At 51.9% G+C, this 26,600-nt stretch overlaps 1 protein-coding gene across 5 annotated transcripts in view; it reads left to right on the top strand.

The window, feature by feature from the left end:
• TET3 (tet methylcytosine dioxygenase 3) overlaps window positions 1-26,600 on the top strand; it is a 104,873-nt gene that overhangs the window by 8,854 nt on the left and 69,419 nt on the right. For 3 of the 5 annotated variants that reach the window (XM_058667734.1, XM_058667735.1, XM_058667733.1), the window contains exon 3: window positions 7,809-7,865. The exons of 1 other annotated variant lie outside the window; for it this stretch is intronic. In XM_058667734.1, the coding sequence (XP_058523717.1) occupies window positions 7,809-7,865 (57 nt within the window). Of the gene's footprint in view, window positions 1-7,399; window positions 7,526-7,808; window positions 7,866-26,600 lie in introns of those variants that run through there. One more of the 5 variants, XM_058667738.1, reaches the window with a different exon arrangement.

Here is a 26,600-nt window from a genome sequence, read left to right as displayed (position 1 = left end):
TGTGCCAACAGGAATTTGGGGAGCTGGTCCGCAGTGACGTAGAAGGGTATGGCCCATGGAGAAGGGTGCAGAGATGAGTCCTGATAAACAGGTGAAGAATCCAATAAGAGTAAGGAGAACGACCCAAGTCTTCAGCTTTACTCCCTGTATATTCTTGTTCTGGCATCTTCCTTGCAGTCCAGTGAACTGTCAAATCCTTTAGTAGCTGGTGTGGGAATAGTTGCGGCCTTCAGAAGACATTGCACCCCCTAAGGCAATAGCTGATGGTGACAGGTTTGTGCATTGAATCTGGGGTCTTGAGAGGGTCTGGAGGTTGGAGAGCAAGAGTTTATGTGTCCTTTTCACCAGATGTAGGTTGCAGGCATGGCAGGATCATGAGGGGGTAGAGGTGATGGTCCCACTGTTAAGCTGAAAGAGCTGCGCAGGCTGTGGAGAGCAGGGTGATCTGGAACGGCGAGCTCCAACCTGGCTGGGTGGAAACTGATTCAGGTCAATGCAAACTCCTGCACTGGTTTTCTTTATTTTCTGTCTTTCTCTTCCTCTCTCCCGTCCTTCTTTCTTTTTTTTTTTTTTAAAAGACTTATTTATTTCCATTACAAAGTCAGATATACAGAGAGGAAGAGAGACAGAGGAAGATCTTCCATCCGATGAATCACTCCACAAGTGAGCGCAATGGCCGGTGCTGCGCCAATCCGAAGCTGGGAACCAGGAACCTCCTCTGGGTCTCCCACATGGGTGCAGGGTCCCAAAGCATTGGGCCGTCCTCGACTGCTTTCCCAGGCCACAAGCAGGGAGGTGGATGGGAAGTGGAGCTGCCGGGATTAGAACCAGTGCCCACATGGGATCCTGGCACGTTCAAGGCGAGGACTTTAGCCACTAGGCCACGCCGCCGGTCCCGTCCTTCTTTCTTTAACAAACATTCTTACATATATATTTTTTAACATTTACACACTTGAAGGATGTCTGCCCATGTGGTTTAGAGAGGAGAGGGTTGTGGTATGGAGGAAGGTGGATAGGACAAGTGTTCCAGTTTTTTCTTTTTCTCCTGTATCTGCAGTGGGGGAAGGGGAGGAGACCACTCCTTGCTACCAAACTATATCCAAACCTGGGAATGGGAGATGGTCATCTAATGTCATCTTAGAGACCCCGATGTGGGGAAAAATGTTCTGAGGGTGCTTATCTGAGTGGTTTTGATGAGTTCTGAGACATGGTTGGTTTTGTTGCTCCAGGGTTGAGAAAAACCTTTCCAAGGTCTATTGGTCTACCTTGGCTGCATCCACACATCCAGACACTTGCTACGAAGTTTGACCAGGAGAGTTGTCCAACCTATTCTTTCTATCCTCTGAGAAGATGCTTCACATCCCCTGCTGGCCTGGAGGAATGACTGTCATGTCCCCCTGTGTATCTGGCATGCTGTCCACTACACAGTCATCAGTTAACTGAGGCTGTGCTTGTTTTAGAAGGTGAGGCTTGCACAAGTAAGGTGTCATGGATTCCAGGCAGGTAGAGTTACTATGGAGCCAGTGTGAGGTTCTGTTCCTTGCAGGCCAATGAAGACTGTGCAGGTGAGCCTGGGTAGGTAGTCTGAGGTGGAGGAGTACACAGGAATACACGGAACCTTCACCAGCGGGTGAAGCAGGTAGACTGTATCTGTTCCAGAAGGGCTGTGTTTTGTGGCTTACAGCTGTTTCAGCATAGAGGATCCCCCAGCTGCCAGTGCTGTCCTGGGAGGCCTGGTGCTGGCCCGCATGGAGGGGCTCACAGCCCCCAGTCCCCCAGTGGTGTCTTGGGAGCTGGGTGCTGGGGCCTCTGAGACGGCGTGGACTGTGATGTCAGGTCTATGCTTGGAGTCCACTGGACAAGCATCATCTTAGCTGCTGCAGGACATGTTTTCTTTTTGGGGGGTGGGGTGGTCAGAGTCTAGACTTCATCTCCTGCTTCTACCAAGCCTCAGTCCTGGGGTGGAGTAAGGTCTGCTGACTCTTGAAAACGTTTCAGCCAACTGTTGTGTGTGTGTGTGTGTGGGGGGGGGTGTTTTCTCAGGAGAAAAAGGCCCATGGCTTTTAGCTGACTATTGAGAGCATCCAGGACTCCCCAAGTGCTGACTGGGCTGTGGCCTGCAATAGCCATTAGCCGTTTAAAGAGGTGACACTGGCTGCTTTACGGGTCCTTGATAACCATATGTGATTGGTGGCTGTGGATTGCACAGTGCAGGTGGAGGACATTTCTTTCCTCATGGGGGCTTCAGTTGCCCCTTGTGGAGGAAGAGGGGGGTTGTGTGTGTAGCTGTCTGGATTGGCTGCTGTTGAGGGGATGTGCTGGTTCTGGCTGCCAGCACCAGCGCAGGGTGAGAAGTGAGGCTGGGGAAGGGTGTGGTGCTCTCCCGGTCCCGCTGCTCCTCCAGGGCGCAGCTGCAGCTCCTATCTGCACCAGGGAAGGAACAGTAGCAGTGAGGTGTGTCTCCACCCCAGGGTGCTCCCAGCAGCTCCCTGTTGGGGAACTGAATTCCTCTCCACTGCAGGTGGCCTTGATGTGCAGCCCCAGTGACCCTTGGCCCCAAGCTCCCTCTTGGTGGGCCACACCCCATGTCCTCTGTCAGCTGGAGGTGGGTTGGAGGAGGCAGTGTGTGTGTGTGTGTGGGGGGGGGGGGGGGGCAGCAGGCAAGCTGGAAGACCTGGGTTGAGGTCTCCCATCCCCTGGCTTCCTTACAGCTCCCTTGTGGAATGTCTGCTCCACTCAGAAGTGGGTGCAAAGGGGAGAGGCCATTTCCTCTTCCTGCGAGCCTGCCGCAGCAAGGTGGGCAGTTCCTGGGGGTCCTTCAGGTTGGCCTGAGTGTGGCTATGTGGGGTAGTGGCGGCCTTGTCTTCTCACCTGGGTAAGAAATATGAGAACCCGAGCAAGCCAGCAGCCTGGTGTGGGGTAACTGGGCTGAGATGTGTGTGGGGGTATTTCTTGCTTGACTGAGGTAGAGATGTTTGTGGGGCATCTTGCCCCTGCTGGCTCTGAGCTGTGGCCAGTCCCAGCCTGGGAGTTGGGAAACAACTCAAAGGTCCAGCCTTCCACCCACCAGTGCTGTGAGGGCAGGTGTTCAGAACTGGGGATTGCCCTGCAAAAATCACTTGAGTACCTGGCAGCCTGCAGGTGCCTCCACAGCCCCCTTCACTGAGGCTCCTAACTGTGGCAGAAAGCCGCTGCAGGGCATAGGCGAGTTGCTAGGGCAGCAGTTAGAAGGCACTGGGCCCCGGCGGCTGCCTTGGAGTCTGTTTCACTTCTGGGCCATCCTTGCAGGGAGCACATTGGACGATCCCTGTCCTGTCTTCCGTCTTTATTGACTGTTCTGCTCTGCCAGGGTCAGCTCTCAGTACCCTGGTTCCCTTAGTGATGTGAGGGAAGACCTGGAGTCCCGGGAGTGAGAGGGGAGGTGGCAGAGTCCCTGTTCCCACTGATGGGGGTGGGGTGGGGGAGTAACTGCTGCTGGCAGGATGAAGAGAGGCACTTGCCATAGTGTTTTCCTGCTCCTGGGGCTGGAGGAAGGCAGCTTCTCTCTGTCTGCCGGACAGCGTTGTCTTTGACCTGGGCACATGGGGTTACCTTCTTAGCTCTAGAGTACAGCTGACAAGACCATGAGCTCACAGCTGGGAGCACGTGCTTAACCCTCGTGGGCTCTGGTGGGGCTCTAAGGGGGGGAGGCCTGGAAGGGAGGGGGCTCCCTGGAGCCACCATGTGTGCAGAGGGATTTGAATGGCAGAGCTAGTGGCAGGGCAGCAGGGTGCCCTGGAGGCTGCTCATTGACCCTGGAGGTCAGAGGTGACAGGTTATGTGTTTAATCCTCCAGGAAGTCTCCCACCCGGGCTATCCCAACTTCCTCAACTACTTGGCATTTATGTCCTACCTCCTTGCGACACGGTCCCTTGTTACTTGGGATCCTATAGCATTTTGCGGTCCCTGGCTGCTGGATGAGGGTGAGGAGAACCACACGAGGGCCACAGTGTGTCCGGCCCTCTCACCAGCATCCAGGAGCACGTGCAGAGTCGGTGGAGCACCGTCTGCTCCCAGCTGGCCTGCCCTCTGTGTGTCGGTGCGGGTAGTGAGGGGAGCTCTGGCGAGTTCCCTCGGACATGGTGGGCACCCCCTCCTCTGAGCGTCTTTCCTTGTGCTGGTGCTCCTGACTTCCTCCTGCCTGCGATTGCCGTTGACACAGACTTCCGCTGCCAGAGCTAATTGTGAGGCCTGATCAGTGAATGAAGGCAAAGGCAGTTCCCATGACAACTGCAAAGAGTTTCAAATATAGGGGATGATGTGTGTATGATGGGTTGCAATTACTTGGGTGGAAATTGATGCGTGGACACTGGGGACTTCAAACAGGCTCGGAAGGTGGAGGAGGTGTTGGGTTTCTTTGGCAGGATTCTTTGTGTGACAGCAAGGGGAGGAGGGCCCAGACTCCCTCGCTGACAACTCCAAGTACCTCCAGCATGTGTGTGGCACTGGGCAGGACCACGGGGGGCTTTGGAGAGGTGCGACTCCAGCCATCCTGGGCAGAGAAGAGGGACACATGTGTGCAGAGAGAAAGCAGTACCAAGTGTCAAATGAGAAACCTTAGAAGTGCTGTTGGCTTGGGAAGGACCTGGGAAACCTGAGAAGGCTTCCTGGAGGAAACAGGTCCTGAATTGAGCCCTGAAGTGAAGTTGGGGAGGGTGACCTCATTCAGCACAGGGCCATGATGAGGCTGGAGGAGAACCCTGTGTCCCCTGCCTGCTGCCCGCTCTAGTAGAGGTAGCTGGGTGGGAAAACTGCACAGAGCAACGCAGACAGCATCCCAAGGGAGCCCTGCTCGCTTGCCTTCCTGCTGCAGGGCTCGGCAAGGTGCTCAGCTGCTCCATCTGTAAGTGGGCATGAATGAGTCCTATCTCGCTGGGTTGTCTCAAAGATGGTGTGTTCCAAGTGGGGGCTTCTGCTGGTGTCTGGGGGGGGTGGGATCTGGCCCTTGGGGTCTTGCCAGTGGGTGGAGACACTGACTTCTCTCTGGTGGATGTCCTGGCTAGAGACAGAGTGGCCCTGGCAGGCACCTCGGCTTTGCTCAAGCCTTGGACCTGAAGGTGCCTCAGAGGAGCAGGTGGGCCGCCTTGGGGAACACAGCCCCTCGGTGATGGCCAAGAGCTGCCAGTGGGCAGGGCAGGTGCATGTCATTGGGATAGGGCTGAGTGAGCAAGCGGAATGAGAGTGGGAACTTGGCGCTGTGACTCCTGCAGGCTGGTGAGGAAGATGTGCTGGCTGCCCAGGGCAGGTGTCCTGCAGGTCCTCGAGTCCCTTGGTGAGAAGGCTGCTGGTGTGGCTTCCCTGTGGAGTGTCCGTCCCCTGGTTCCCCACCCTCCACATGCAGTCATAGTCCAGCTCCTGCCATGTGGGAAGGAGGGCCGGGTAAACAGATGACTGCACTGGGTTGTAATAAGTGCCCTAGAAGAGGCGGTATGCTGCTTGGGGAGGAGCCCGCGATGCTCACAGGGGCTTGGCAGTCTGAGAAACTGGCAGAGTGGAGGCACTGCTTGGATTGAGCCCGGCACTGTGTTAGCTTGCCAGGTGGGGCGAGGCAGGGGGAAGGGGATTCTATGAGGCATGAGAGCGTGGCCACACAGAGACAAGGGTGGGTTCCAGTGACACCCCCCCACCCCCCACTCCCCATCACTGTTGGACCTCCTCCCTAGGGTTGGCAGAGGGAGGAAGATGAAGCTGGGGAATAAGCGGGTCCTGGTTTGAGTTCCAGCCCATTACTCACCAGCTGTTGACAGGCACAAAACTTGACATGTGAGCTGGAGGTTTCCTTGTAAGAGCTGAGGTTGCTGCAGCAGTGGTAGAGGTCATCGCCACTCTCGAAGCAGCCCAGGCCTCTCCTGTGGGGCAGCAAGCTGCACAGGGTTATAGCCCAGCCAGAATCCTGGGGGGAACGACTTCTGGCCTGACATGTGTAGGAGCTCAGGGATGCCAAAGCTTGGCTTCCCACCAGAAGCCTGGGTTGAGGACACTGTTCCTTGCCCCTGCCTGGGGGCAGGGGATGCAGTCCAACCAAGCTTTGTGCCTGTAGCCCCCCAGGTGGCTCATCCTGCTCTGTGCACCCTCTGTGGACCTTCAGGGAGAGGGCTGTGTGTGATTTGGCATCTGCGTGCAGTGGGTGATGGAGGAGTCACTGAGCAGGGGGCTCTTTCAGGGCCTGCACGGGGCTGCTGAGTCACTTCTCTCTGACCTGGGCTTATTCATCTGTGAGATGAGAAACAGCTCCGGTGAGCTGTTCCCCAAGTGGAGAGCGGTGGCGGCTTTGGCAGAGCCTGTTGCGCGTCTGCCGCCACTGCCATCACTTCCCCGCTTCCCCGGGAGCTCTCAACTACGCCAGTCATTGCTATTTGTAGTTCTGTCTCAGACGAGCAAATGAGGCTGAGGGAGGTGAGTTACAGCCGGACCCCGATGCAGGGGTGCTGAAGCGTGCTAGAGGGCCGCTTCCTGGGATTTGGGTGCTCCTGAGGGCGAGGCTACAGCGAGGGTCTGGTAGAGGGTGCCCAGGGAGGGAGCTCCGGCAGCAGCTTGTGGGGGGGGGTCCTCCTCCAGACGGCTGGGAGCTCTGGCGGGTCTGGGTCACCTCCCCTTACAAGCCTTGGCCTGGGATACTTGCCGTGTGTCCCCCTTTCCTCCCCCAAGGGACAGGAATCCTTTGGCAGGGCTGTGGGGAGGCTACTGGGGTAGGCTTTGTCCAGGCGCCACCAGGGATGGCATTCCCAGGGTGAGGAGCCTGGAGCTCCAGGCAATACGGGCTCCATGGAGTAGCTGCGGGTCTTCCGAGGTGGGCTCTGCTGGGAACTTAGGAGTCGGACTGCACGTGGGTAAGAAGACAGCCTTCAACAGACCTGGCTTCCAGTGCTGCCCTTCTGGTCGCGCCGCCTCTGAGTTGCTTTACTCTTGTCATTCGCTGGAATGGGGTGAAGGCTTCTGCTGCTTGGGCTTTTTCTTCTGGGAAGACTGAAGGGCGGGGGCTCTGCTCTCAACGTTAGGGCCCGACCCGGCCTCTGCTGTTGCGTGGTGGGGAGGGAATCCCACCGCCTCTGACCTTGCCCTGCCCCTCCGCCGGGGCGCGCCGGTCAGTCCTCGCTGCAGCCTGCGTATCCCCGTGGAGGTCCCCTTGGGTGGAGGCAGGCGCTGCCTGGGGATCCCCGGCAGCCCTGGAGCGGCCCGCAGCGGCAGCCTGGCCGGCGGCACCCCCGCCCCCGCACGTCGTGCGGGGCTGGGCAGGTCAGCGCCGCGGGGGCGGGCCTGGCGGCGGGGATTGGCTGGTGCGTGCGCCGCCCCCTCGCACGCTGCCCTCCCGGCCGGGCAGACAAGCAGGCGGACGGGCGGGCGGACGGACGGGCGGGGAGGGAGCGCAGCCGGCAGCTGGCCGCCGCCACCGCCTCTGCAGTGCCTCCCTCCGTGCGCTCCCTCCGGCGGGGATAATGGGAGGCCCGGCGGCCGCTGCCGCACCAACCCGAGGAGGCCGGCCGAGGTAGCACGCTCAGGGCCCCGAGGGGTGCGCGATCAGGGGGCAGGTTCCTGGAGGGCTCCGGGAGGAAAGATGAAAACAAAAACACTGTGGAAGGCGAGGGAGCCGGTGCGAGGGCCACCGGGGCAGCTGGGGGCAGGAAGATGGTCCCCGCTGGCCTTTCTTTCCGGACGCCCCCTGCCCGGCGCGCCCCCCCTCCTCGTGCGTGGCGCTGGGCCCGGCGCAGAGGGACTTCGCTTCCTTCCTGGTGCCCGGCTGGCTCATCCGTCTCTGGCTTCTTTTGCAGGTGGAAATAAAGGCTGATGAAGGAGCGGGGCCGTGGGCACAAGGGGCGGCTGTCAAGGTACCTCCAGCGTCTGAGGCGGGCTGTTGGGGGGGGGGGGTGGGAGTGAAGTGTCTCGATTGGATAAAAATAAAGGGTCTCCTCTGGTGATCCTTGAATCTCCCACTGTGTGTGTGTGTGTAGCAGCCGCTGAGGGGGAGGGGCGGCGGGGGTGTGGGCGGCCAATGAATTCTCAGGCCTTGTGTGGGTTTTGTTTGGATTCTTTCTGCTTTCTCAGCTGTATGGCTTGGGTGCAGTTGGGGTTTGGTTGTTAAAACTGTGTCTTTTTCTTTTTTTAAGACATGTTACCCACTCCCCACCCCGCCTCTGAAAATCTTCCCCCAGCATGTCCCTAGCACTGTTGGTTTGCATCCAATCTGCAGAAATCCCGCGGGGGGGGGGGCGGTGTTGACGGAGAAGGGGGGGTTGCGCTTGGTGTCTGAAGCTGATAGGGTGTCGTTAGTCATGCTGCTGTCACCATGGCGATGGCTGGAGCCGAGAGGAGGTGGTGGGGGTGAGGATATTTTGGGTTGGGTGGGGGCTGATGCAACATCATGCCTGCAAGCCAGCAGGCGTCTGCTGTGACTCCGTGCGCTGGTGTCTGGGGGCCTGGGAAGGAAGTGTTCCCAGGTGGGTGGGAAGCAGAGAAGGGAGCCCCAGCTGCTCCCTGTGGCTGTGTGAAGGCAGAGGGCCGTAGTATTTGGGGCCGAGTGGGTGGGGGGTGTCCCCAGCAGGCTGGCAAGGACCAGATCAGTAGGTTTCCTCGGGTTTGCCCTGCTTGCCGGGCTGGGGACTACCCTGAGTTTGAGATTACTCAGCAGTTATCTGCTGGCTCTGGAGGGTGGGGGGAGAGGATGGTGGGAGATAGCTGAGTGTGGCTTCAACTCAAGAGTGGAGAGTCGGGGAAGCATGTGGAACTTTGCCTGGCTGGTAGGAAACCTGTTCTACCGCTGGGACTGTAGGGGAGGGGAACGGCTGGTTGCTTGGGTAGCAGGTGGGTGAAGGGCTCCTGTCCCCAGATGCTCCTACCCGCCGCTCCCTGGAAATGCTCCGCCTGCTTCCTGGGAGAGTTGTGGGAAGTTCTGCTGAGGTTCTGGAGGTGGTTCCCTGCTGCCTCACTGCCTGAGGGGGATGGTGATCCTGGTGCAGGCTGCTCTGTCCCAGGGAACTTTGGAGACCAGGAAGTGCTTGGGGGTGCTAGGAAACAAGTCTGAATTCTGAAAGAAGAGCCCGGTGGCATGGGCTTCCCTGGGAAAGCGGCTTGGGTGAGACTGGATGCCATAGGCCGGCACCTGCAAGGAGCCTGTGAGAGGCCCTTTGGCAAGCCGAGTCTGGTGGGTGTGGGTGCTGGCGTGGGCAGGGAGCAGAGCTGTGAGCTTGCTTTCAACAATGCTCTTGCCCAGAGCAGACTCCCCAGGTTCTACCTTGGCTTCCGCCCACTGCTGGGGTTGTGAGCTCTCATGCCTGCGGAAGCATGACCACAGGACCAAGGGATGGAGACAGATGGGCTTGGGGAAAGGCTCCCTCCCTCCCTCCTGTCCCTCCAGCCTGGTCAGCAGCGTCACTGGGCCTGCTGGCAGCTCTGTTGCCTCCGGAAAGCACCCCTGCTGCCCTAGCAGACCTGTTTCTCTTCAGCTCTTTCCCAAAATGTTCTCCCTTGCGGTCCCCCGCGTACTGCTGGGTTTCCTGCAGACCTCCTGGAGTCTCTCAGCCTCAAGTGCTGCGGGCATGTGGCCGAGCTACTTGAGAGCCCAGTGGAAGCTCCCCAAACAGGTCTGCCCTGCTCCCCCTTGGCAAGGTAGGCAGGGACCAGGGCTGGCCATGGTTCTGAAGCACTGAGGTTGTGTCTATACTTGTTCTTATTTGTTGACTTGTCTGGCTGAGAAGCGTAACTTGCTCTTTTGCTCGGGCACTGCCAGCAGGCGCTCAGCTCTGGGCCTCCTGTTCCTGGTTTAGCTGTTGGTGCATACAGGGTTTTCCTGGTAGCTGGTTTGCTGTGCACTGTTCTATATGCGCTGAGTGGTTTTTTAAAAGATTTATTTTTATTGGAAAGTCAGATATACAGTGAGGAGGAGAGACAGAGAGAAAAATCTTCCGTCCAATGATTCACTCCCCAAGTGACTGCAACAACCAGTGCTGCTCCGATCTAAAGCCAGGAGCCTGGAGCTTCTTCCAGGTCTCCCACATGGGTGCAGGGTCCCAAGGCTTTGGGCTGTCCTCAACTGCTTTCCCAGGCCACAGGCAGGGAGCTGGATGGGAAGCAGGGCTGCCAGGATTAGAACCAGCACCCATATGGGATCCTGGCACGTACAAAGAGAAGACTTTAACCGCCAGGCTACCATTCTGGGCCCATGTGCTGAGTAGTTTTGCTGTGGCTTCTTCTATTGTAAGATCCTGAGATGGTGCATCTGCCTTGTGAGGTTAGGCCAGGAGTCTTAAGACCCAGTATGAAGGGTCTCACACTCTGCATAGCCATGGGATAGGCACAGATGCCTATGCCCTGTGGGTAAGTGGTGCACAGCAGCTAGTGGGCATCATCGACCATCCATGTAGGCTGAGTCCTGCAAGGGGCTCAAACACCCATGAGAGATGCCTGTGTGTGGTGCCCAGCATAGACACAGATTGAGCCTGCTGGACTGTGTGGCTGCCTGTAATGTTCTGGGGAGTGTGCCATGGTGCGCGCTCCAGTGCCGCCATCATGACAGCCCATACCAGGTACCCAGTGAGTGCCCAGACGGCTGAGAGCACCAGGCTGCCCTGCTTTCTGACTCCCACGCGGCTCCCATGCCCTACCTCGTGGGAACCCTTGCGTAGCTGAGGATGTCTGGAAGCTGTTTTGGGACCCTGCCCAGCATCTCTGCCTTCTGTCAATCCATCTGACCACTGCCTGCTAGGATCTTACATGCCCTGGCTGCTCCCTTGGCAAGGGTGCAGAGGAATCCCGAACCCCTTCTCTGAGGGATATTTACACAACCTTAGAGATAAGCAAACAAGTGAGACCCCCAGGTTAGGGCAGGGAGGAAACCCACCCAGAGACAGAATTGAATATGAAAAGGGTGAAAGTGAGCTAGCTTTCCGGGCAATGGTGAAAGTCTCTATTGGTTAGGTCCCAGAGCTCAGCCGCATCTCCTGGGCCTTGGCCTGCGTGGAGTGACATGGAGGAGGGGGAGATTGGCAGTTAGGTGAGTGGGCTGAAGCTGAGTCTTGCTGTCCAGCTCGCCCTCAGGAATCACCACCAGGTCTGCAGCCATCTTCTAGCTGTGCCCGTGAGGAGGGGCCTGGGCACCGGCCTCCCTCCAGCTGCAGACGGACATATCTGCTGGAAATGGGCTTTGTGGGCTTGCCAAGTCCCCGCCCATGCCCTAGAAGCTGTGGCAAATGGCTTGGCTGGCTAGGATGGGGGCAGGGAGTGTGGGGAGGGGCTTGGACTTGGCTCAGCCTTTGGGTCTCCCAATCCTCTTTCAGTTCCCTGCTTCCCACCCCTGACCTCTCAGGCTTTTGGCCTTGTTTCCTCTCATCCCCAGACATCTGGCAGTCAGCTGAGGACTCCCCCTAGTTCCCAGTGTCTCTGTAGCTCCTGAGAAGATGGCTTCCTGGTGGATTAGTTCAGCAAGCCTTCAGGCCAGCAGGCAGCTGCCTAACTGAAGTGATTAAAGTGTATAGATTATCCTGCTCTCATCCTGCCACCCCATCCCCATCCACCTACCTGCTGTCTTCCTCTCTTTGTCTCCCAACAGCTGCTGTGTTCCAGGTATAGTTCCAGATCCTGAAAAATAAAAGAAACCATTACTATTTGATTGTTGCAGAACCATCAGACATGAGAGACAGGAACTGAATTACCTAAAACTATTAACTTGAGATGGGACAGCTGGCACTGGCAGTTTTGGCTTTGTGCAGCACGTGCTTTCCATCCCACCTAACTGTCTGAGGCACAGAGTCTGGATCTGCATGTGGCAGATGAAGACCCTTGCCTCGGGTGTACCCAGCCTTCCACGTTTGCTTCTTCTTACAGTCTGCTTACCAAATTTGTTTTCAGTCACTTAGTGTTCTGTGGATCTGGAGGTGGAATCAGAGATGGGCTAGCAGGGAAGGGAGCCTGGTTGTGAAAAAGAAATAGTCTCCAATGCCTTAGGTTTTGGGGAAAGCTGAGTGGAAGTGCTGCACCTTGGCAATTGAGTGTGAACCTGCAGTCACCCTTGGCTCTGAGTGTGGGTTCTGCAGCCCTCACTGCTTCCAGGGGACACTGACAAGGCCAAGAGGGATGAGGAAGGCAAGAACAGCCACCTGGCTTCTGGCCTCGCTCACTCCAACTCTGGCTGCTCTTGCTAGGGAGCTTGCCTAGTGCCACTGCCTGTAGTTTGAAGGAATTGCCTACCCAAGATGTTTGCTCAATTTCTAGGACCCAAGATGTTTGCTCAATTTCTAGAACATTATAAATGAGCAGAGCAGCTGTCCCTTGCATGGGGGATCTCGGCCCCTTCCAGTCTGGTCTTTGAGCTTCTCAGTGGGTGAGCCTGTAGCCATGTAGTTAGACAACCTGCCGTAGTTTCTGAACTTTCCTCTTGGTTCCTGTGTTAAAGTTTTAGTAGACTATGGATAAGCAGTTTAAAGGTTAAAACTGAATAGCACTGCTTGCGAACTTTTTCTAGGTAAGCAGAATGCCTTCCCATTCTTCCTGGATGTGATTTCCCCACTCTTATGTCTGTGGAGCAGGGCTACCTGAAAGAGTAGAGATCTTTCTATCCGTGAGACAGAAAAGATCTGAGTGCCCTCCAAGATTTCCTGATGACTCTGCCTCTGTAGGTCAGGATGCTGGTAGTCTGATGCAGGAGCCATGGGAGCCAAAGGGGGTGTGTGTGTGTGTGTGTGTGTGTGTGTTTCATTCATACAGTATGACTTGGAGAAACAGAGCCCTTGAAGTTGGGGCCAGCTGTCTTGCAAATGCTCGTGTTGGTAAGGACCCTGCAAGGATCTACAGCTCCATTGCCATGACAGGACAGGCACCTTAGTTTTGGAGTTTTTCCTATTTCGGTAGCTGTTAGCACCATAGAGCAGGCAACCTTGTTCCTCTCAGAGCTAATCACAAACTTCACCCCAGTTTTGGAATCTTCTGATATCTGTGTCCTTTTTAAGCTGCTGCAGATTACACAAAAAAAGTGAAGTCACTGGGCCCAGTGTGGTAGCCTAGTGGCTAAAGTCCACACCTTGCATGTTTTAGGATCCTGTGTGGCTGCTGGTCTGTGTCCCGGCAGCCCTGCTTCCCATCCAGCTCCCTGCTTGTTGCCTGGGAAAGCAGTAGAGGATGGCCTAAAGCCTTGGGACTGCACCCATGTGGGAGACCTGGAAGAAGCTCCTGGCTCCTGACTTTGGATTGGCGTAGCTCGAGTCATTGCAGCCATTAGGGAGTGAATCATTGGACGGAAGATGTTTCTGTCTCTCCTCCTCTCTATGAATCTGACTTTTCAATAAAAATCTTTGTTTTTTTTTTAAAGTCACTGATTGCAGTGGGGCAAAATTAGCACTGCTTTGCCACAAAAGTATTTGCTAGGCAGATATTCTAATGATAGGAGGATGAGGGTCTGAGAAAATTTTGGTTTCTCCTGAAGCCTGGAATCCTTGTGCCCTTGGTACTTAAGTAATTGGATTTCAGGTGTGTTTCACACATAATTCCTAACCTCATTGACCTTGTGAAGGAAACCAAGGCACTGAACGAAGCACTTGTGCCTTCTGTAAGTGGAGTTTCCCTGCGTTTGCCTCCACCACCTCTCCATGAACTCTGTGTCCCCAAGGAGTCTGCTTTCCCAGCCCTGCTAAGCAGATAGACTTCACAGAAAGAGCTGTTTCTGGCCAGGCTACGTTCCTGCTGCTCAGGGAGGATCCACCTCTGAGTCCCAGTGGCTGCAGTTGGGAGGAGAGCCGGAAGGCTAGAAGCTGTCAGAGACAGTTGTGGGGAGACCCCCGGAAAGGGATCTGGGTGGATGACTCCGTTTGGAATTAGAAACCAACTCCCTCTGTCATACCTTCTCCCTCAGGCCAAGTCTGCTGGCTTGCGCAACTTCAGACTGGGTGCAGAGGGCTGCAAGCTCTCCTGGAACTGAACAGGAAGCCTGTGGCTTCCCAGTGGGCACCATTTTTGATCACCACCGTGAAATGGAGGCAGCACCCAAGAGGTGTTGTGTTATTCCTGGCTGGCTCTGTCCTAGGACACTCTTCATGGCCTTGGTCCACCCCTACTTGTGCTCCGGGTGCTTGGAGCTCGGCTCTCCATCGTAGACTAAGCAGAGAGGGTCCCTGAGGGTATACTGTGAAGGGCGGGCTTGGGTCTCATGTGTGACCATCTTGTAGGGAACTTAGCAAATGCCATGGGGCTCCTGGACCAACACAGCTGTGTGATACGAGACTGCTGTCGAGTGAGATGGCCTGGGGCCACTCACTGGTGTTTGTGCTGCAGGTTCAGGCCATGTAGCTGTGAAAAACTCCCTCCACCACACACACACAGCCTGTAACGGCCTTATCGCTGTCTTGAACCAAATCCTACCTGGTGGTTGAACCGTACATTGACCTCTGCCTACAGCCTTTCTTCCCTAATGTTTCTCCTTGGTTTCCTGTTTCTCAGCTGTGGGTTTGCGGAGGTTTGGGTAGCAGTTAGGGCTTAGCGCTGGGTTTGTGTGGTTGGAGCAGCGTGTGTGTCTTGGGGCTGTCCTGGCAAGTGGTGCAGAGCAGCTGAACAACATGGCTAGAAGCCAGAACCCAGGGCTCTATGATCAAGCCCTAGGAAGCTTCTCCGAAGCCCTGTCCAGATGCTGGATCTTCTGTGGGTGCTGGGCCGCAGTTCCCTATTGGGTCTCTGCAGAAATCTGGATCAAATGGGGTGCAGAGGAGGACGTGGGTGGGTGCCAGGGTACTGCAGTCCAAGCACCTCACTGCGCCCACACCACAGCTTCTCCAGGGCAGGCATGGCCGTGCTTTGGCATGCCTGGAAGTCTCTAGGGGCCAGTCCCTCTGGTTCAACTAGTTTGATGATTCTCAGCCCCTACAACCTCATATTAGATTCAATTGCAGGAGCTTTCAAAAGCAGGTGTTCAATTCCTGGGTGCCTGGCCTGGAGTTAGTCACTAGTCTGGGGTGGAACTCGGCCCCTGTAGTTGTCACAGCACCCCAGCAGATTGGGACATCTGCTCAGGATTGAGAACAGGTGCTTTGTCCAATTAAGTTTTCGTTGTGTCTCTTATAGCCTAGGTTGTCTCATAATTTTTTCTCATCTATTGATAATGTAATTATATAGAATTTGGAAAAATGAAGATAGACATTTCAGATACAATACTAGATTAACTTCTATTCTGAGACTGACCCAATGAGTCCATACTTTACTGTGCTTAGAATTTAAGAGGGAATCTTCATTAGATTTTTTTCAAGTTAAAGAAAAAACTCCCAAAACAGGAATCCTCCACTGTTGGTTCTCTCCCCAGATGCTACTCAACAGCAAGGTCAGGAACTTGGCCCAGATCTCCCTCCCAGGTGACTCCCCAGTCACCTGGCCTGAGTCAATTGCCCACTGTTTCTCAGAGTGCACATTAGCAGGAGCCTGGAGTGGGGAGCAGAGCTGGGAGCTGAGCCCGGGCGTTTGGATACGGGATGCAGGCGTCCCAGGCAGACTGATGCCCACTGCACTCGGGGCCCACTCTCCGTTGCACGTGACTGAAATGGTGTTTGCTCCTCCTAGTTTCTAATGTTTACAAACTTTGTTGGAATATTGCATGTAGAACAAAAACCACATTATGTATATCTATACACAATTTGTCTTCAGTGCCTGGGTTTGGAAATGAGGACCTCTGTAACATCTCTGTGGCACACAGACGGGTCAGTTCGGTGGCAGTGGACAGATGTGTGTGCTGACTTGGGGGAGGGGAGCTTCTGCTGTAAACACCTTCACAGGCCTGTGGGCTGCTTCTGCTCACTATGCTGTAGTACGGCCAGGAGAACCTGCATACCCTCCCCATGTCATGTTTTTTTTGTTTTTATTGTATAATTCTGTGTATAGTCTGGGATTCCCCTCCCCCTATTTTCCACCCCCAATAGATTTTTCCCATAATGTCACAATTCTTCAAAAGGAATTACAAATCCATCAGTCTACTATTCCCATGTCACCTTCTTTTTATCACCTTGGGTTTGTTTTCGACCTGTGCTGTCCCATGTGACAAATCTTCAGTGTTAGGTGAGCCAGAAATCTATATCCTCTTGGACCTTTATTTTTTCTTTTGAAAGGCTTACTAATTTGAAAGGCAGAATGATGGAAGGAGGAAGGGAAGGAGAGACGGATGAAGGTGGGGTTCATCTGCTGGTTTGTTCCCCAAATGCAGCTGCCAGGGCTGGACCAGGCTGAAGCTAAGAGCCAGGCAACTCCGTTTGAATCTCCCGTGCAGGTGGTATGGACCCAAGTACTTGGACTATCCTTGGCTGCCTTAAATAAGACACAGTAGTGGGAAGCACAGAATAACTAGGCTCAGAAGTGGGATATGGGCTTCTCAAGTGGTAGGTTAGCCTACTGTGCCCAGCACCTGCCCTGCATTTTCTTTCTCGATTACACAGATGATCAGATAATGAATGTTCTGGGAAAACACGAGACAGTAGAAGTGGAAGAGGAGACCTTGACTTCCAGTTCCACATTGCAGTTAATGACTGTCAACCGCCATGTTCCTGCAGATGTCCTGTGTTCAGAGCATGATGGCCCACGAGCCTGCCAAAGTTTTGACCAGACAGGTTGTCTGTTATACCAATGGAGCAGAAGTCAGAAATGCTCCAGACTTGGACTTTGGAGCATTTTGTGTTTTGGGATTGGCAGCAGTGGGGTTGGTGTTTGTGAAAGTAGTTCTGCCTCGTTGCTGGCCACGCTGTCCTACACAGCTAACTAGCAGTCTTGCTGCTCCCCAGTGCTTGTCACATGCGGGGCAAAGTCTTCCTGGTTTTCTTCCTTAGTTGTGTGAGAGCTCAGGTAGGTGGTGGGAGCCCCATTTTCAGATAAGAAAAGAGAAGGGTTGGGCCAGGAGCTTGAGCAAGGGCTGGTGTTTGAAGGAATGGAGCTGAGTCGTGGCCAGGGGTGTCTGGCTTCACAGCCCAAGTTCTTGCCTGTGGATTTGCTGTCCCTCAGCTAGGCCTTCTTTCCAGGTTACATTCATTTGCTGAATATTGAGAGTTTTGCTTGAGTGCAGGCTGTCCTCAGTGACTTTCTTTCCTGTTACTGTGACTGACACTTAGATTGACCCCTAAGTATTGTGTTGATGGTGTTGGTGATGGCGTTAAGGCATTCCAGTTGCTAATTTGAGTTATTTGTTATGGTAAAAAAGAATGATTGCTCTCCTGCTTTAAGAAGCATGTTTTCCTGTTAGTAGTCTACATGGTTTTACTGATCAAATGATATTTCTTCTTTGTCTGTTAATAGGTGAATTACTTATATTGAACTATCTTTGCATTTCTTAAATATACCAAACTTGATAATGAAATGTATTTTGGGGAGCCCAGCACGGTTGCCTACTGGCTAACATCTTCACCATGCATGCACCGGGATCCTTTGTGGGTGCCAGTTTGTGTCCTGGCTGCTCCACTTCCCATCCAACTTCCTGCCTATGGCCTGGGAAAGCAGTTGAGGACAGCCCAAAGCCTTGGGACCCTGTAGGAGAGACAGAGGGAGAGAGTTTCCATCTGCTAGTTGGCTTCCCAGGTGGCCTGGACTATGCCAGGCTGAACCCAGAGTATCCCCAGTGGGTGCAGGGGCCCAGAGATTAGGCCGTCATGCTCTGCTTTTAATAGAGATTAGAAGTGGAGCACCCAGGACTTGAACCATACCTATATGGGGTGCTGCTATCATAGGCAGCAGTTTTACCTGTTGTGCCACTTGGTAATATTTTTGAGGTACAAGTCTTTGCAGTTTCTGTCTTTTCACACCTTGGATTTTTCCACAAAAGCAATCCAGTTTCATATTTACTCACATGATATGTGTTCAGTTCTTGCTTTTCAGTCCATTAATGTCTTGTGATTTTCTTCATTTTATTTCTAGTGTATAAATTTTAACTCTATAACATTGTCAGTTTTGTGTAATTGAAAAGCCTGTGTATTTGTCAGCTATGCTGTTTTCTTAAGCATTAATCCCTGTTAGCCACATAGCACTTGTCGCCTTTTCCTTAGATTTATTCAGTGTGTGTGTCCGTTTTTTAGGTCCTCAAACACTTTTTCCTATTCTTTGAGAACAAGTATATTTTAAAATGTGACTTTCTAAGTTCAGAGTGGCCTCGTTCTCTAGGTTTTGATAATTTATGTCTGTGGGTGCTTTTTGACTGAGAACCCAGCATGTGAATGCCAAGTGTGTTTAACCTGCTCACCCTCCCTCCCAGCAGGGCCTTGGGGAGAATCCTTGCTCTTGGAACCTGGAGCCATGGCAGCCCTGACTGCAGGGTAGCATTGGAGTGATAGTGTAGTGCGTGGTTACTTCCCAGGGCTCTGGCTCCAGGTCCAGGTGGAGACTGAGTACAAGCTCACTAGCTTAGCAACCGGGTTCTGAGAACAATGCTTTTGTTGCTGTTTTTAAACTAAGCCAAACCAGTTTGAATTTATTGCCTAGGATGAGAGTACATCCTAAAACTAAGTGGGAGGTTTAGGAGTGGCATTTAGAAAAGCCTCATGCGTTATAACACTAGGGACAGAGAAGGGAGTGGGGAAGGTAGGAACCCTTGACCTGAGCAAGCTGGGCCAGGCTATACTGAAGTTTTGCTTGTTTCTTGCAGTTCCCTCTAGAAAATATGGTACAGTTGCTGCCCTTTGGGCTATGATGAGTGTCCTGGATTGGAGAAGACAGCAGCAGGAGAAAAGGGTGCCAGGAACAGCAGGGTGGGCACTTCTTGGGCACTGCCTCCAGCTGCCCTAGAACTCAGGGTGTCCTCAGGAGTAGGGAATGTGCCCTTCCGGGTCACACAGGGTCTGGTGCGATCAGAGGGTGCCCTCAGTGCACTCCAGTTTGAACTTGTTCAAGCTAATAGGGAAGGGAGAAGGGTGCAGTACCTTGGGAGAATAGATTGTCCTGCCCTTTATCTCAGCTCCTTAGGGAACCATAAAGGGCAGGGGAGGAAGAGGGCGGACTTTGAGTTCATCCTGGAAACGCTAGTAGTAGTACTACTTTTTCCTTTTATAGTAAAATGAAATGATATTTACACCTTTAATACAATGAGTATATACCCAATTGAAGAAGTAATACGAATGAATAATTGGAAGCTTGAGAATCTATTTCTTTGCCAACTTGCAGTGATCAGTATTAATAACTTCATATCTTTCCAGATTTTAAAATAAGTACATAAACTTATTACCTTCCCCCCAGTAATATGTTTGTGACATACTTGCATTTGAGTAATTTGTTACATAGCAACATGTTGAAGGCAACTTTCCATCCACGGGTTTGTTCCCTAAATTCTGCAACAGTTGGGGCTGAGCCAGGCCGAAGCTGGTCTGCTGTGTGGATGTCAGGAACTCAAGTACTTGAGCAATTTTGGGTTGTCTGCTAGGACGTGCGTTAACAGGAAGTTGGATTGGAAGCGGAGTAGCTCCTGTCGGTAAGCTCCTGAAATGCCCACACTGGCCAGGACTGGACCACTGAAACTGGAGCAGGGAATTTGATGTAGGTCTCCCATCACCTGCCGCTTCCCAGAATCTGCACTAGCAGGGAGCTGGTCTTCAGAGCCGAGAATTGAATCCAGGCATTCTGATATGTGACAACATCTTAACCGCTATATGAAACACCTGTCCTGGAGATTTTGATTTTGTATTTTTGAAATTTATTTAAGAGGCCTCCGTGAGATGGAGAACTCCAATTCTCTCATTCACTCAAGCCAAGCAACTGCATCTCCCCAGTGCGTGGTCAGAATCCAGAGCCTTGCACTGTCAGGGTCCGTACTAGCAGGAAGCTGGCATCAGGAAGTGGAACTGGGCATCAAACCAGGGCACACTGACCGGGACCTGGCATCCCAGCCGGCATCCCAACCGCTATGCTAACTGCCAGCCCTGGGATTCAGTATTTTTGATATAATCGGAACTTAGTGTTTTCTCTTTTAGCTATTTGTATCTCTAAACTGAGATTTATTTTTATTTTTGGTATAAGATAAAAATTGAGCTTTTACAGACTAGAAACTTATTATCCCAGGCTATTTGGGTATTTAGTTTCCCCAGTGGTCTAAAATTCCATGCCAGGCATGTCATAAATACTTATATTCCTAGGTGTCGTAGGGCTTCTCTTCTGTTCTGTTGAATTATTTGTCTGATTCTGTGTCAGGATTTCATTGTTTAAATTAGCGTAGTTTTTGTGCAACAGTGTGATTTAGCAAATCTTTTCCACAACAGTTTTTGCTTTTATTTATTGCATTTTCTCCAAGTAAGTATTTAATAAGCAGCTTGTCAAGTTGTCTGAGAATTGTTGGAGGTTTCAGTTGGAATCTTACGGAATTTATGGATGGTTTTGGAAGGACAGAGAAGATAGCTTCAGACTAGGTCTTCCCGTGTCTGATTCTGTTCACGCTAGTCTGTGCGCCAGTATCACTGTTTCACCTTTTTGTGTGTGTGTGTGTGTGTGAGGGTGTCACGCCCAGGGGTTGTGTGCTTTTTTCTGTTGCTGCTGTAAATGGGATCTTCCTGTTGCACTCTGATCCGTCTATGTGGGCACCCTGGAAATGCTTCTGTTCTTTGATGTTTGCCCTGGTTTGCCACCTCTGATGCTGCCCTCTGCCTCAAGTCCTAGTAGCTCATTGTCTCCACCTCCGTGGCAGTATCATAGTGCCTTGGGTCTGAATGCCAGGTGCCCAAGCATATGGCACAGAGCCTAGTGTGTGTGTAGTAAATGCTTGTGAAATCAAATTGATGAGAGAGACAGTGAACCTCACCCTTCACAGTGGAGTAGCCTTGGGCTGATGTGAGGAGCACAACCTAAGCTAGTCCTGGCTCCAAGACTTGGGACCTGTGATCCAGATAACATATGGGGCGTCTGCCCCGTCCCCACAGGCGGAAAAATGTTCTGGGCCATTTTCCCACATGCAGACATTAGGGAGGAGCCCAAACCTCATAATTATGCTGGGACCCACAGTCCACCTTGTCATTAACCCTCATTAGCACTGCTTTCCTGGGTCCTACATGCCCGAAGGGGGTAGCACAAAGCAGGCACCTGCAACAGCTCTGCAGGATGTGGCCCTGTCTAGGCTGGGAACAGCCGCTGGAGAATCTGTCTGTGTCCTTTCCACTATAGCAGGCCCCTCCTTCCAGGGTTATCCCAAGGGGAGTTGTGTCGGTGTGGGTGTGCTGCGGCTCCTCGTGGTGTTTTCATCTTAACCTCTTCTTGTAACTGGGGAGTGCAAGGCACTGCCTTGGCCCCAAGCCCTGTTCCTTCTGCTTTCTTTCCAGATCCTTAGGTCCTGTTCTCAGCGGCTCCAGGTGCTAGGACAAAACAAGGGACCTCTCACCCACTGCGCACCCCTTCTCAGGGGTGTGGGGGGGAGACTTGATAATTGAGCAGGGGCAGTAAAGCAGAGGGAGCAGGGACTGAGCCTCTTTCCAGTCCTCTTGTGCTGGCTCTGCGTCAGTGTGACCCTGTGTGACCACAGTGCGGTGCAGACGGCAGCCAGGAGCCGACACTCCACTGGTGGGCTCTGCTTTCACCCCCTCGCTCTCTGCTGGCTCATCTTCTGTGCTTAGGACAGCAGAGGAGATGAAAACATTTTTGGCTCCTTTGCTGTTTTATTATTATTATTATTATTATTATTATTTTATTTTTATTTTTATTTTTATTTTTATTTTTGCTGGTGTCTTTTAATTCTCCAGAAGCTCTGGAGATGAGAATAAAGAAAAGCTGAGGATCAGGGAAGGAGATGGAAATATTGCCCTGGAACCCTGTCTTGTTCCATCAGAGGCTTTTATTTGCTTTTCTTTGCTTGCTTTCTTAGATTTACTTGGTTTTTATATTTATTTATTTATTTATTTATTTATTTATTTATTTATTTAAAAGACAGTTATAGAGAGATAGGGAGAAAACAGATCTTCATATGTTGGTTTGCTCCTCAAATGGCTGCAGCAATTAAGGTGAAGCTGATAAAAACCAAAAAACCAGGCACTTGTTCTGGGTCTCTTACATGGGTTAGAGGCCCAAGGTCTTGGCTCCCCCTCCTCCCCCACTGCTTTCCAGGGGCTTGAAGCAGGAAGTGGATCAGAAATGCAGCAGCCAAGCCTCAAACTGGGCACTGGAATGGACTGCTGGAGTTGCAGGCAGTTGACTTGATCCTCTAGGTCACAATGCCAGTCCTCCACTGGAATCTTAACTCTGTCTCCTAGTGTCTGCCAGGTGGTGCCGGGGCTGAGAGAGAACTGGTCAGCTCCTGGTAGCTATGGGACTCTACCCCTGCCAGCCCTAGGGATGTGGAACAGAAACTGACCCGTGGATTCTGTGTACTCCTGGAGTTGTTCCAGGTGTGTTCTCCCCGAGCCTAGCGGATCCCCTGGGCACAAGGCCAGCTGCTCCAGGCTTCTGGTCTCCTGGCCTCCGTCCCACCTTGGCCACCCATTAACCTCTTGTGAAGGGCAGAGAAGTTGCTCATTGTCAGGCCTGTGTGTGTTCACAGGAGGTCCTGAGAGACTGCTGTCCCCTTTGAGAGCCTTCGTTCCCTAGAGATGAGCACCATTTTGGCCATGTCCATCCTCGCAACCATAAGGGTTAGTGGGCAAGGGTTCCTCAAAGGGTAGCTTGCGAGCACCTGCACAGGAGTCCACTCCATAGTCAGACGGGGTGCGGGGGTGGGGGAGAATCTCTGGATCTGAGCTGGGAAGCTGCATCAGAAGCAGGTGATGTCTGCTGGAGTTTGGGAGCTGCTGGTCTGTGGGACTGATAAGCCAAAGGGGCTCCTCTTTTGGGGGTTCCCAAGCCTCGGTCAGACTGCAGGACACAGCTTAAGTTGTGGAATTGTGTGTTTGGCAGATGGTGGTCAGAATCGCAGAGATCAGGTGTAGAAGTTGTTCCAGTTTAGCTATGATCAAACTCTGAAAATGATTAGAACCTTTTTTTGTTGTAGTCTGTTTGCAGTAAAGCAAAAGTTCAGGTCAATGGAACACATTTTAGAAATGTAATTGTTCCACTCAGAACTCTTCCTAATAGTTGGATCTTTTGTAGGCAATCAAATGTTCTTTTCCTTGTAAATGTCTTCATTGATTTCGATTCTCTGATTATCAAAATAGCATGTGTTTATAACCTATTTTCAAGTTGGCCAAAAAATAGGTGTTGAATGTGTTGGTTTGCAAATCTTTTATTGCAGTGTTTAGTTGTAATCTGCATCATTTTTGTGAAATTTTTAAATCAGTCTGCTTTTCTTTCATGGTTTTCTGATGAATTTGTATGAGAGCTTTATATATGGGCCTGGCGCGATAGCATAGTGGTTAAGGTCTTCACCTTACATGCCCGGGATCCCATATGGACGCCAGTTCTAACCCCAGTAGCACCGCTTCCCATCCAGCTCCCTGCTTGTGGCCTGGGAAAGCAGTCGAGGACGGTCCAAAGCCTTGGGACACTGCATCTGTGTGGGAGATCCTGAAGAAGCCCCAGGCTCCTGGCTTTGGATTGGCACAGCACCAACCGTTGCAGCTGCTTGGGGACTGAATCATAGGACGGAAGATCTTCCTCTCTGTCTTCTCCTCTCTACTGTATGTCTGACTTTGCAATAAAAATAAATAAATCTTAAAAAAAAAAAAGAGTGCTTCATATCTTAGAGTTACCAGTATTTTATGATGCTTTGACCAATATATACAGGTATTTATTTATTTATTTACTATTTTGATAATCTTTATCATAATTGATTAGAGTGCAAAGGGTCAAGGGCTAGAGGAAAGTGGATAATATATATACAGGTCTTTTTCGCCCTGTGGAAGGCAGAGTGATAAAGAGGGAGAAACAGAAATGGCTTCAGTGGTCGGTATTGATTCAGACCAAAGCCAGGAGCCTGGAACTCCATCCATGTCTACCAAATGGGGGGAAGAGGTCTAACCGTTTGGGATTCCTTGCACTGCTTTCTCTGGTTGATTGCTATAGAGGTGGGTGTTCCAGTATATGATATTGGTGTCGCAAGCTGCAGCTTAGCCTACTACACCACAACACTGGCTTGTATCTTAATTTTTAGCCTTGGATTTGCTTTATTTTGTCAGACTTTATTTTCCTTGAGATTTATTTATTTAAAAGCTGGAATTAGAGACTTTCTTACCACTGGTTTATCCCCTCAGTGGCTGTAATAACTGGGGCTGGTCCAGGCAAAGCCAGGAGCCAGAAACTCCGTCCATGTCCACCAAGTGAGCGGGAGGGGGTCCAAATGCTTGGGCCATCCTCTGCTGCTTTCTTAAATGCCTCAGAAGGTAGCTGAGGTGGACCATCTGGGACTAAAACCAGTGTTCCTATGGGATACCAGCATAGCAGGTGGTGGGTTAACTAGCTATACCACAACACGGATCCCTTTTCAGTATGTTTGTATGATCCAGTCACGCACTGGTAGTGAATCAGTTTTGTGTGTATGTTTTGGGGTAGGGGTGTGTGTTAGACAACCCCGGAAGAGGTGCTTTCCTTATGAGTATTAAGAATTGAAGGAAGGTTTGGCAGGTGGCGGCCAGACTGGTACTGTTCACAGGTAACCTGGACTGTTTCTTCAAGCAGTGCCTTTTCTAATTTAGCTGTTCTGGGATGGGCCTCAAAGTCTGCATTTCTGACGTGCTTTTAGTTGGTGATGGTGCTTCTGCTTGGACCACACTCTGTGTGACATAAGGGTTGGAAGCCTCTGGACCAGCCGAGGAGTGTTTTGGAGCTGAGCTTTCTAGGCCTTCCCCTGGATGGCATGGGGTTGTGGAATGGTGGCCGCCTCTCGTGATCCTTCCACACCACTGGGCTCCCTGTCTGCGTCCTTGCCTCCCAGGGCTCTGGGAGAACGAACAAATCAGAGGTCAGTTAACTGCTGACCTGGTGCTTATGGGGCCTGGTTCCCTCACAGATGTTTCCGTGGTGATTGATATTTTTTTAGTCTCTTGAATTTGTTTTCCTAGGATGTTGCCCCTTTGCTCGTATCTTCTGAGTTTTCGGTAAAGCACGTCATATTCACTATCAAGGTTCTTTTTAAAATTTCTAGTATTTGTTTTTTTCTTTTATTTTTGTTGCTTTTCTTAATTGAAACTAACAGTTACAGAGAATAGGAGAGAGATTGCTTTTATTTTATTTTATTTTATTATATTATTTTTTTTAAAGATTTACTTATTTTATTGGAAAGGCAGATGTACAGAGAGGAGAGAGAGAGGAAGGTCTTCCATCCGATGATTCACTCCCCAAGTGGCCGCAACAGCCGATGCTGCGCTGATCCAAAGCCAGGAGCCAGGAACTTCTTTCCAGGTCTCCCACGCGGGTGCAGGGTCCCAAGGCTTTGGGCTGTCCTCGACTGCTTTTCCCAGATCACAAGCAAGAAGCTGGATGGGAAGTGGAGCTGCCAGGATTAGAACCGGTGCCCATATGGGATCCCGGTGTGTTCAAGGCAAGGACCTTAACCACTACACTATCGCGTCAGGCCCAAGAGATTGCTTTATTTTAAAAATAACCCATCTTGTCTGCAGTCTATTTATCGGTCATTTAGAAAGCCATCTCTTAGATATATTTATAAATGTGACCAGACTACATGTTGGGTTCTATTTTTGTCTTCACGGTTCATTTTTTCCTACCTTTCTGTGTTTCTATTTTCTAATTCCTTGGATTGCAGCCTTGATTGATTTTCTGCCTTATTTACCAATAGTATTTATGGAAGTGTGAGTTCTGTCCTTTTTTAAAAAAAGATTTATTTTTATTGGAAAGAAAGATTTACAAAGAGGAGAGACAGATCTTCCATCTGCTGCTGTACTTCCCAAAAGGCCACAACGAGCCGAACTGAGCTGACCCAGAGCCAGGAACTCCTTCCCGGTTTCCGACATGGGTACAAGGTCCCAAGGCCCTGGGCCATCCTCTACTGCTTTCCTAGGTCACAAGCAGCAACCTGGCTGGGAAGTGGAGCTCCCGGAACACAAACTGGCACCCAAATAGGGTACTGGTACTTGCAGGGTAAAGATGAGGCGATTGAGTCATTGCATGCAGCCCAGAAGCTTTGAGTTCTTAGTTGCCCCTGTTCTCTTTGGTGTTAACTCATCTTAGAATCTGTAGTTGTGACTGTGTTTTCTCCCTTGTCCCTGAACTGGGCTGGGGTTTGCTTAAGATTTCCAGAAGTTGGGCCCGGCGGCGTGGCCTAGCGGCCAAAGTCCTCACCTTGAACGCCCCAGGATCCCATATGGGCACCGGTTCTAATCCCGGCAGCTCCACTTCCCATCCAGCTCCCAGCTTGTGGCATGGGAAAGCAGTGGAGGACGGCCCAAAGCTTTGGGACCCTGCACCCGTGTGGGAGACCCGGAAGAGGTTCCAGGTTCCTGGCTTTGGATCTGCGCAGCACCGGCCGTTGCGGCTCACTTGGGGAGTGAATCATCGGATGGAAGATCTTCCTCTCTGTCTCTCCTCCTCTCTGTATATCTGACTTTGTAATAAAAATAAATATTTAAAAAAAATTTTCCAGAAGTTGTGTGTGTGTGTGTGTGTGTTGGGGTGCGGGGTTAGGGAGGACTTGAAGGTTGCCCTCCTAGGACCTGGTGCTTCAGCTCCACGCGGACCTGTGCGTTTGTGCTCAGAACTTCTGTGTG

The sequence above is a fragment of the Ochotona princeps genome, chromosome 8, assembly GCF_030435755.1.
Source record: "Ochotona princeps isolate mOchPri1 chromosome 8, mOchPri1.hap1, whole genome shotgun sequence".
NCBI classification, from domain to species: domain Eukaryota; kingdom Metazoa; phylum Chordata; class Mammalia; order Lagomorpha; family Ochotonidae; genus Ochotona; species Ochotona princeps.
Note: the sequence above shows the minus strand (reverse complement) of the source record. Positions and strands in the feature narration are given on the sequence as shown.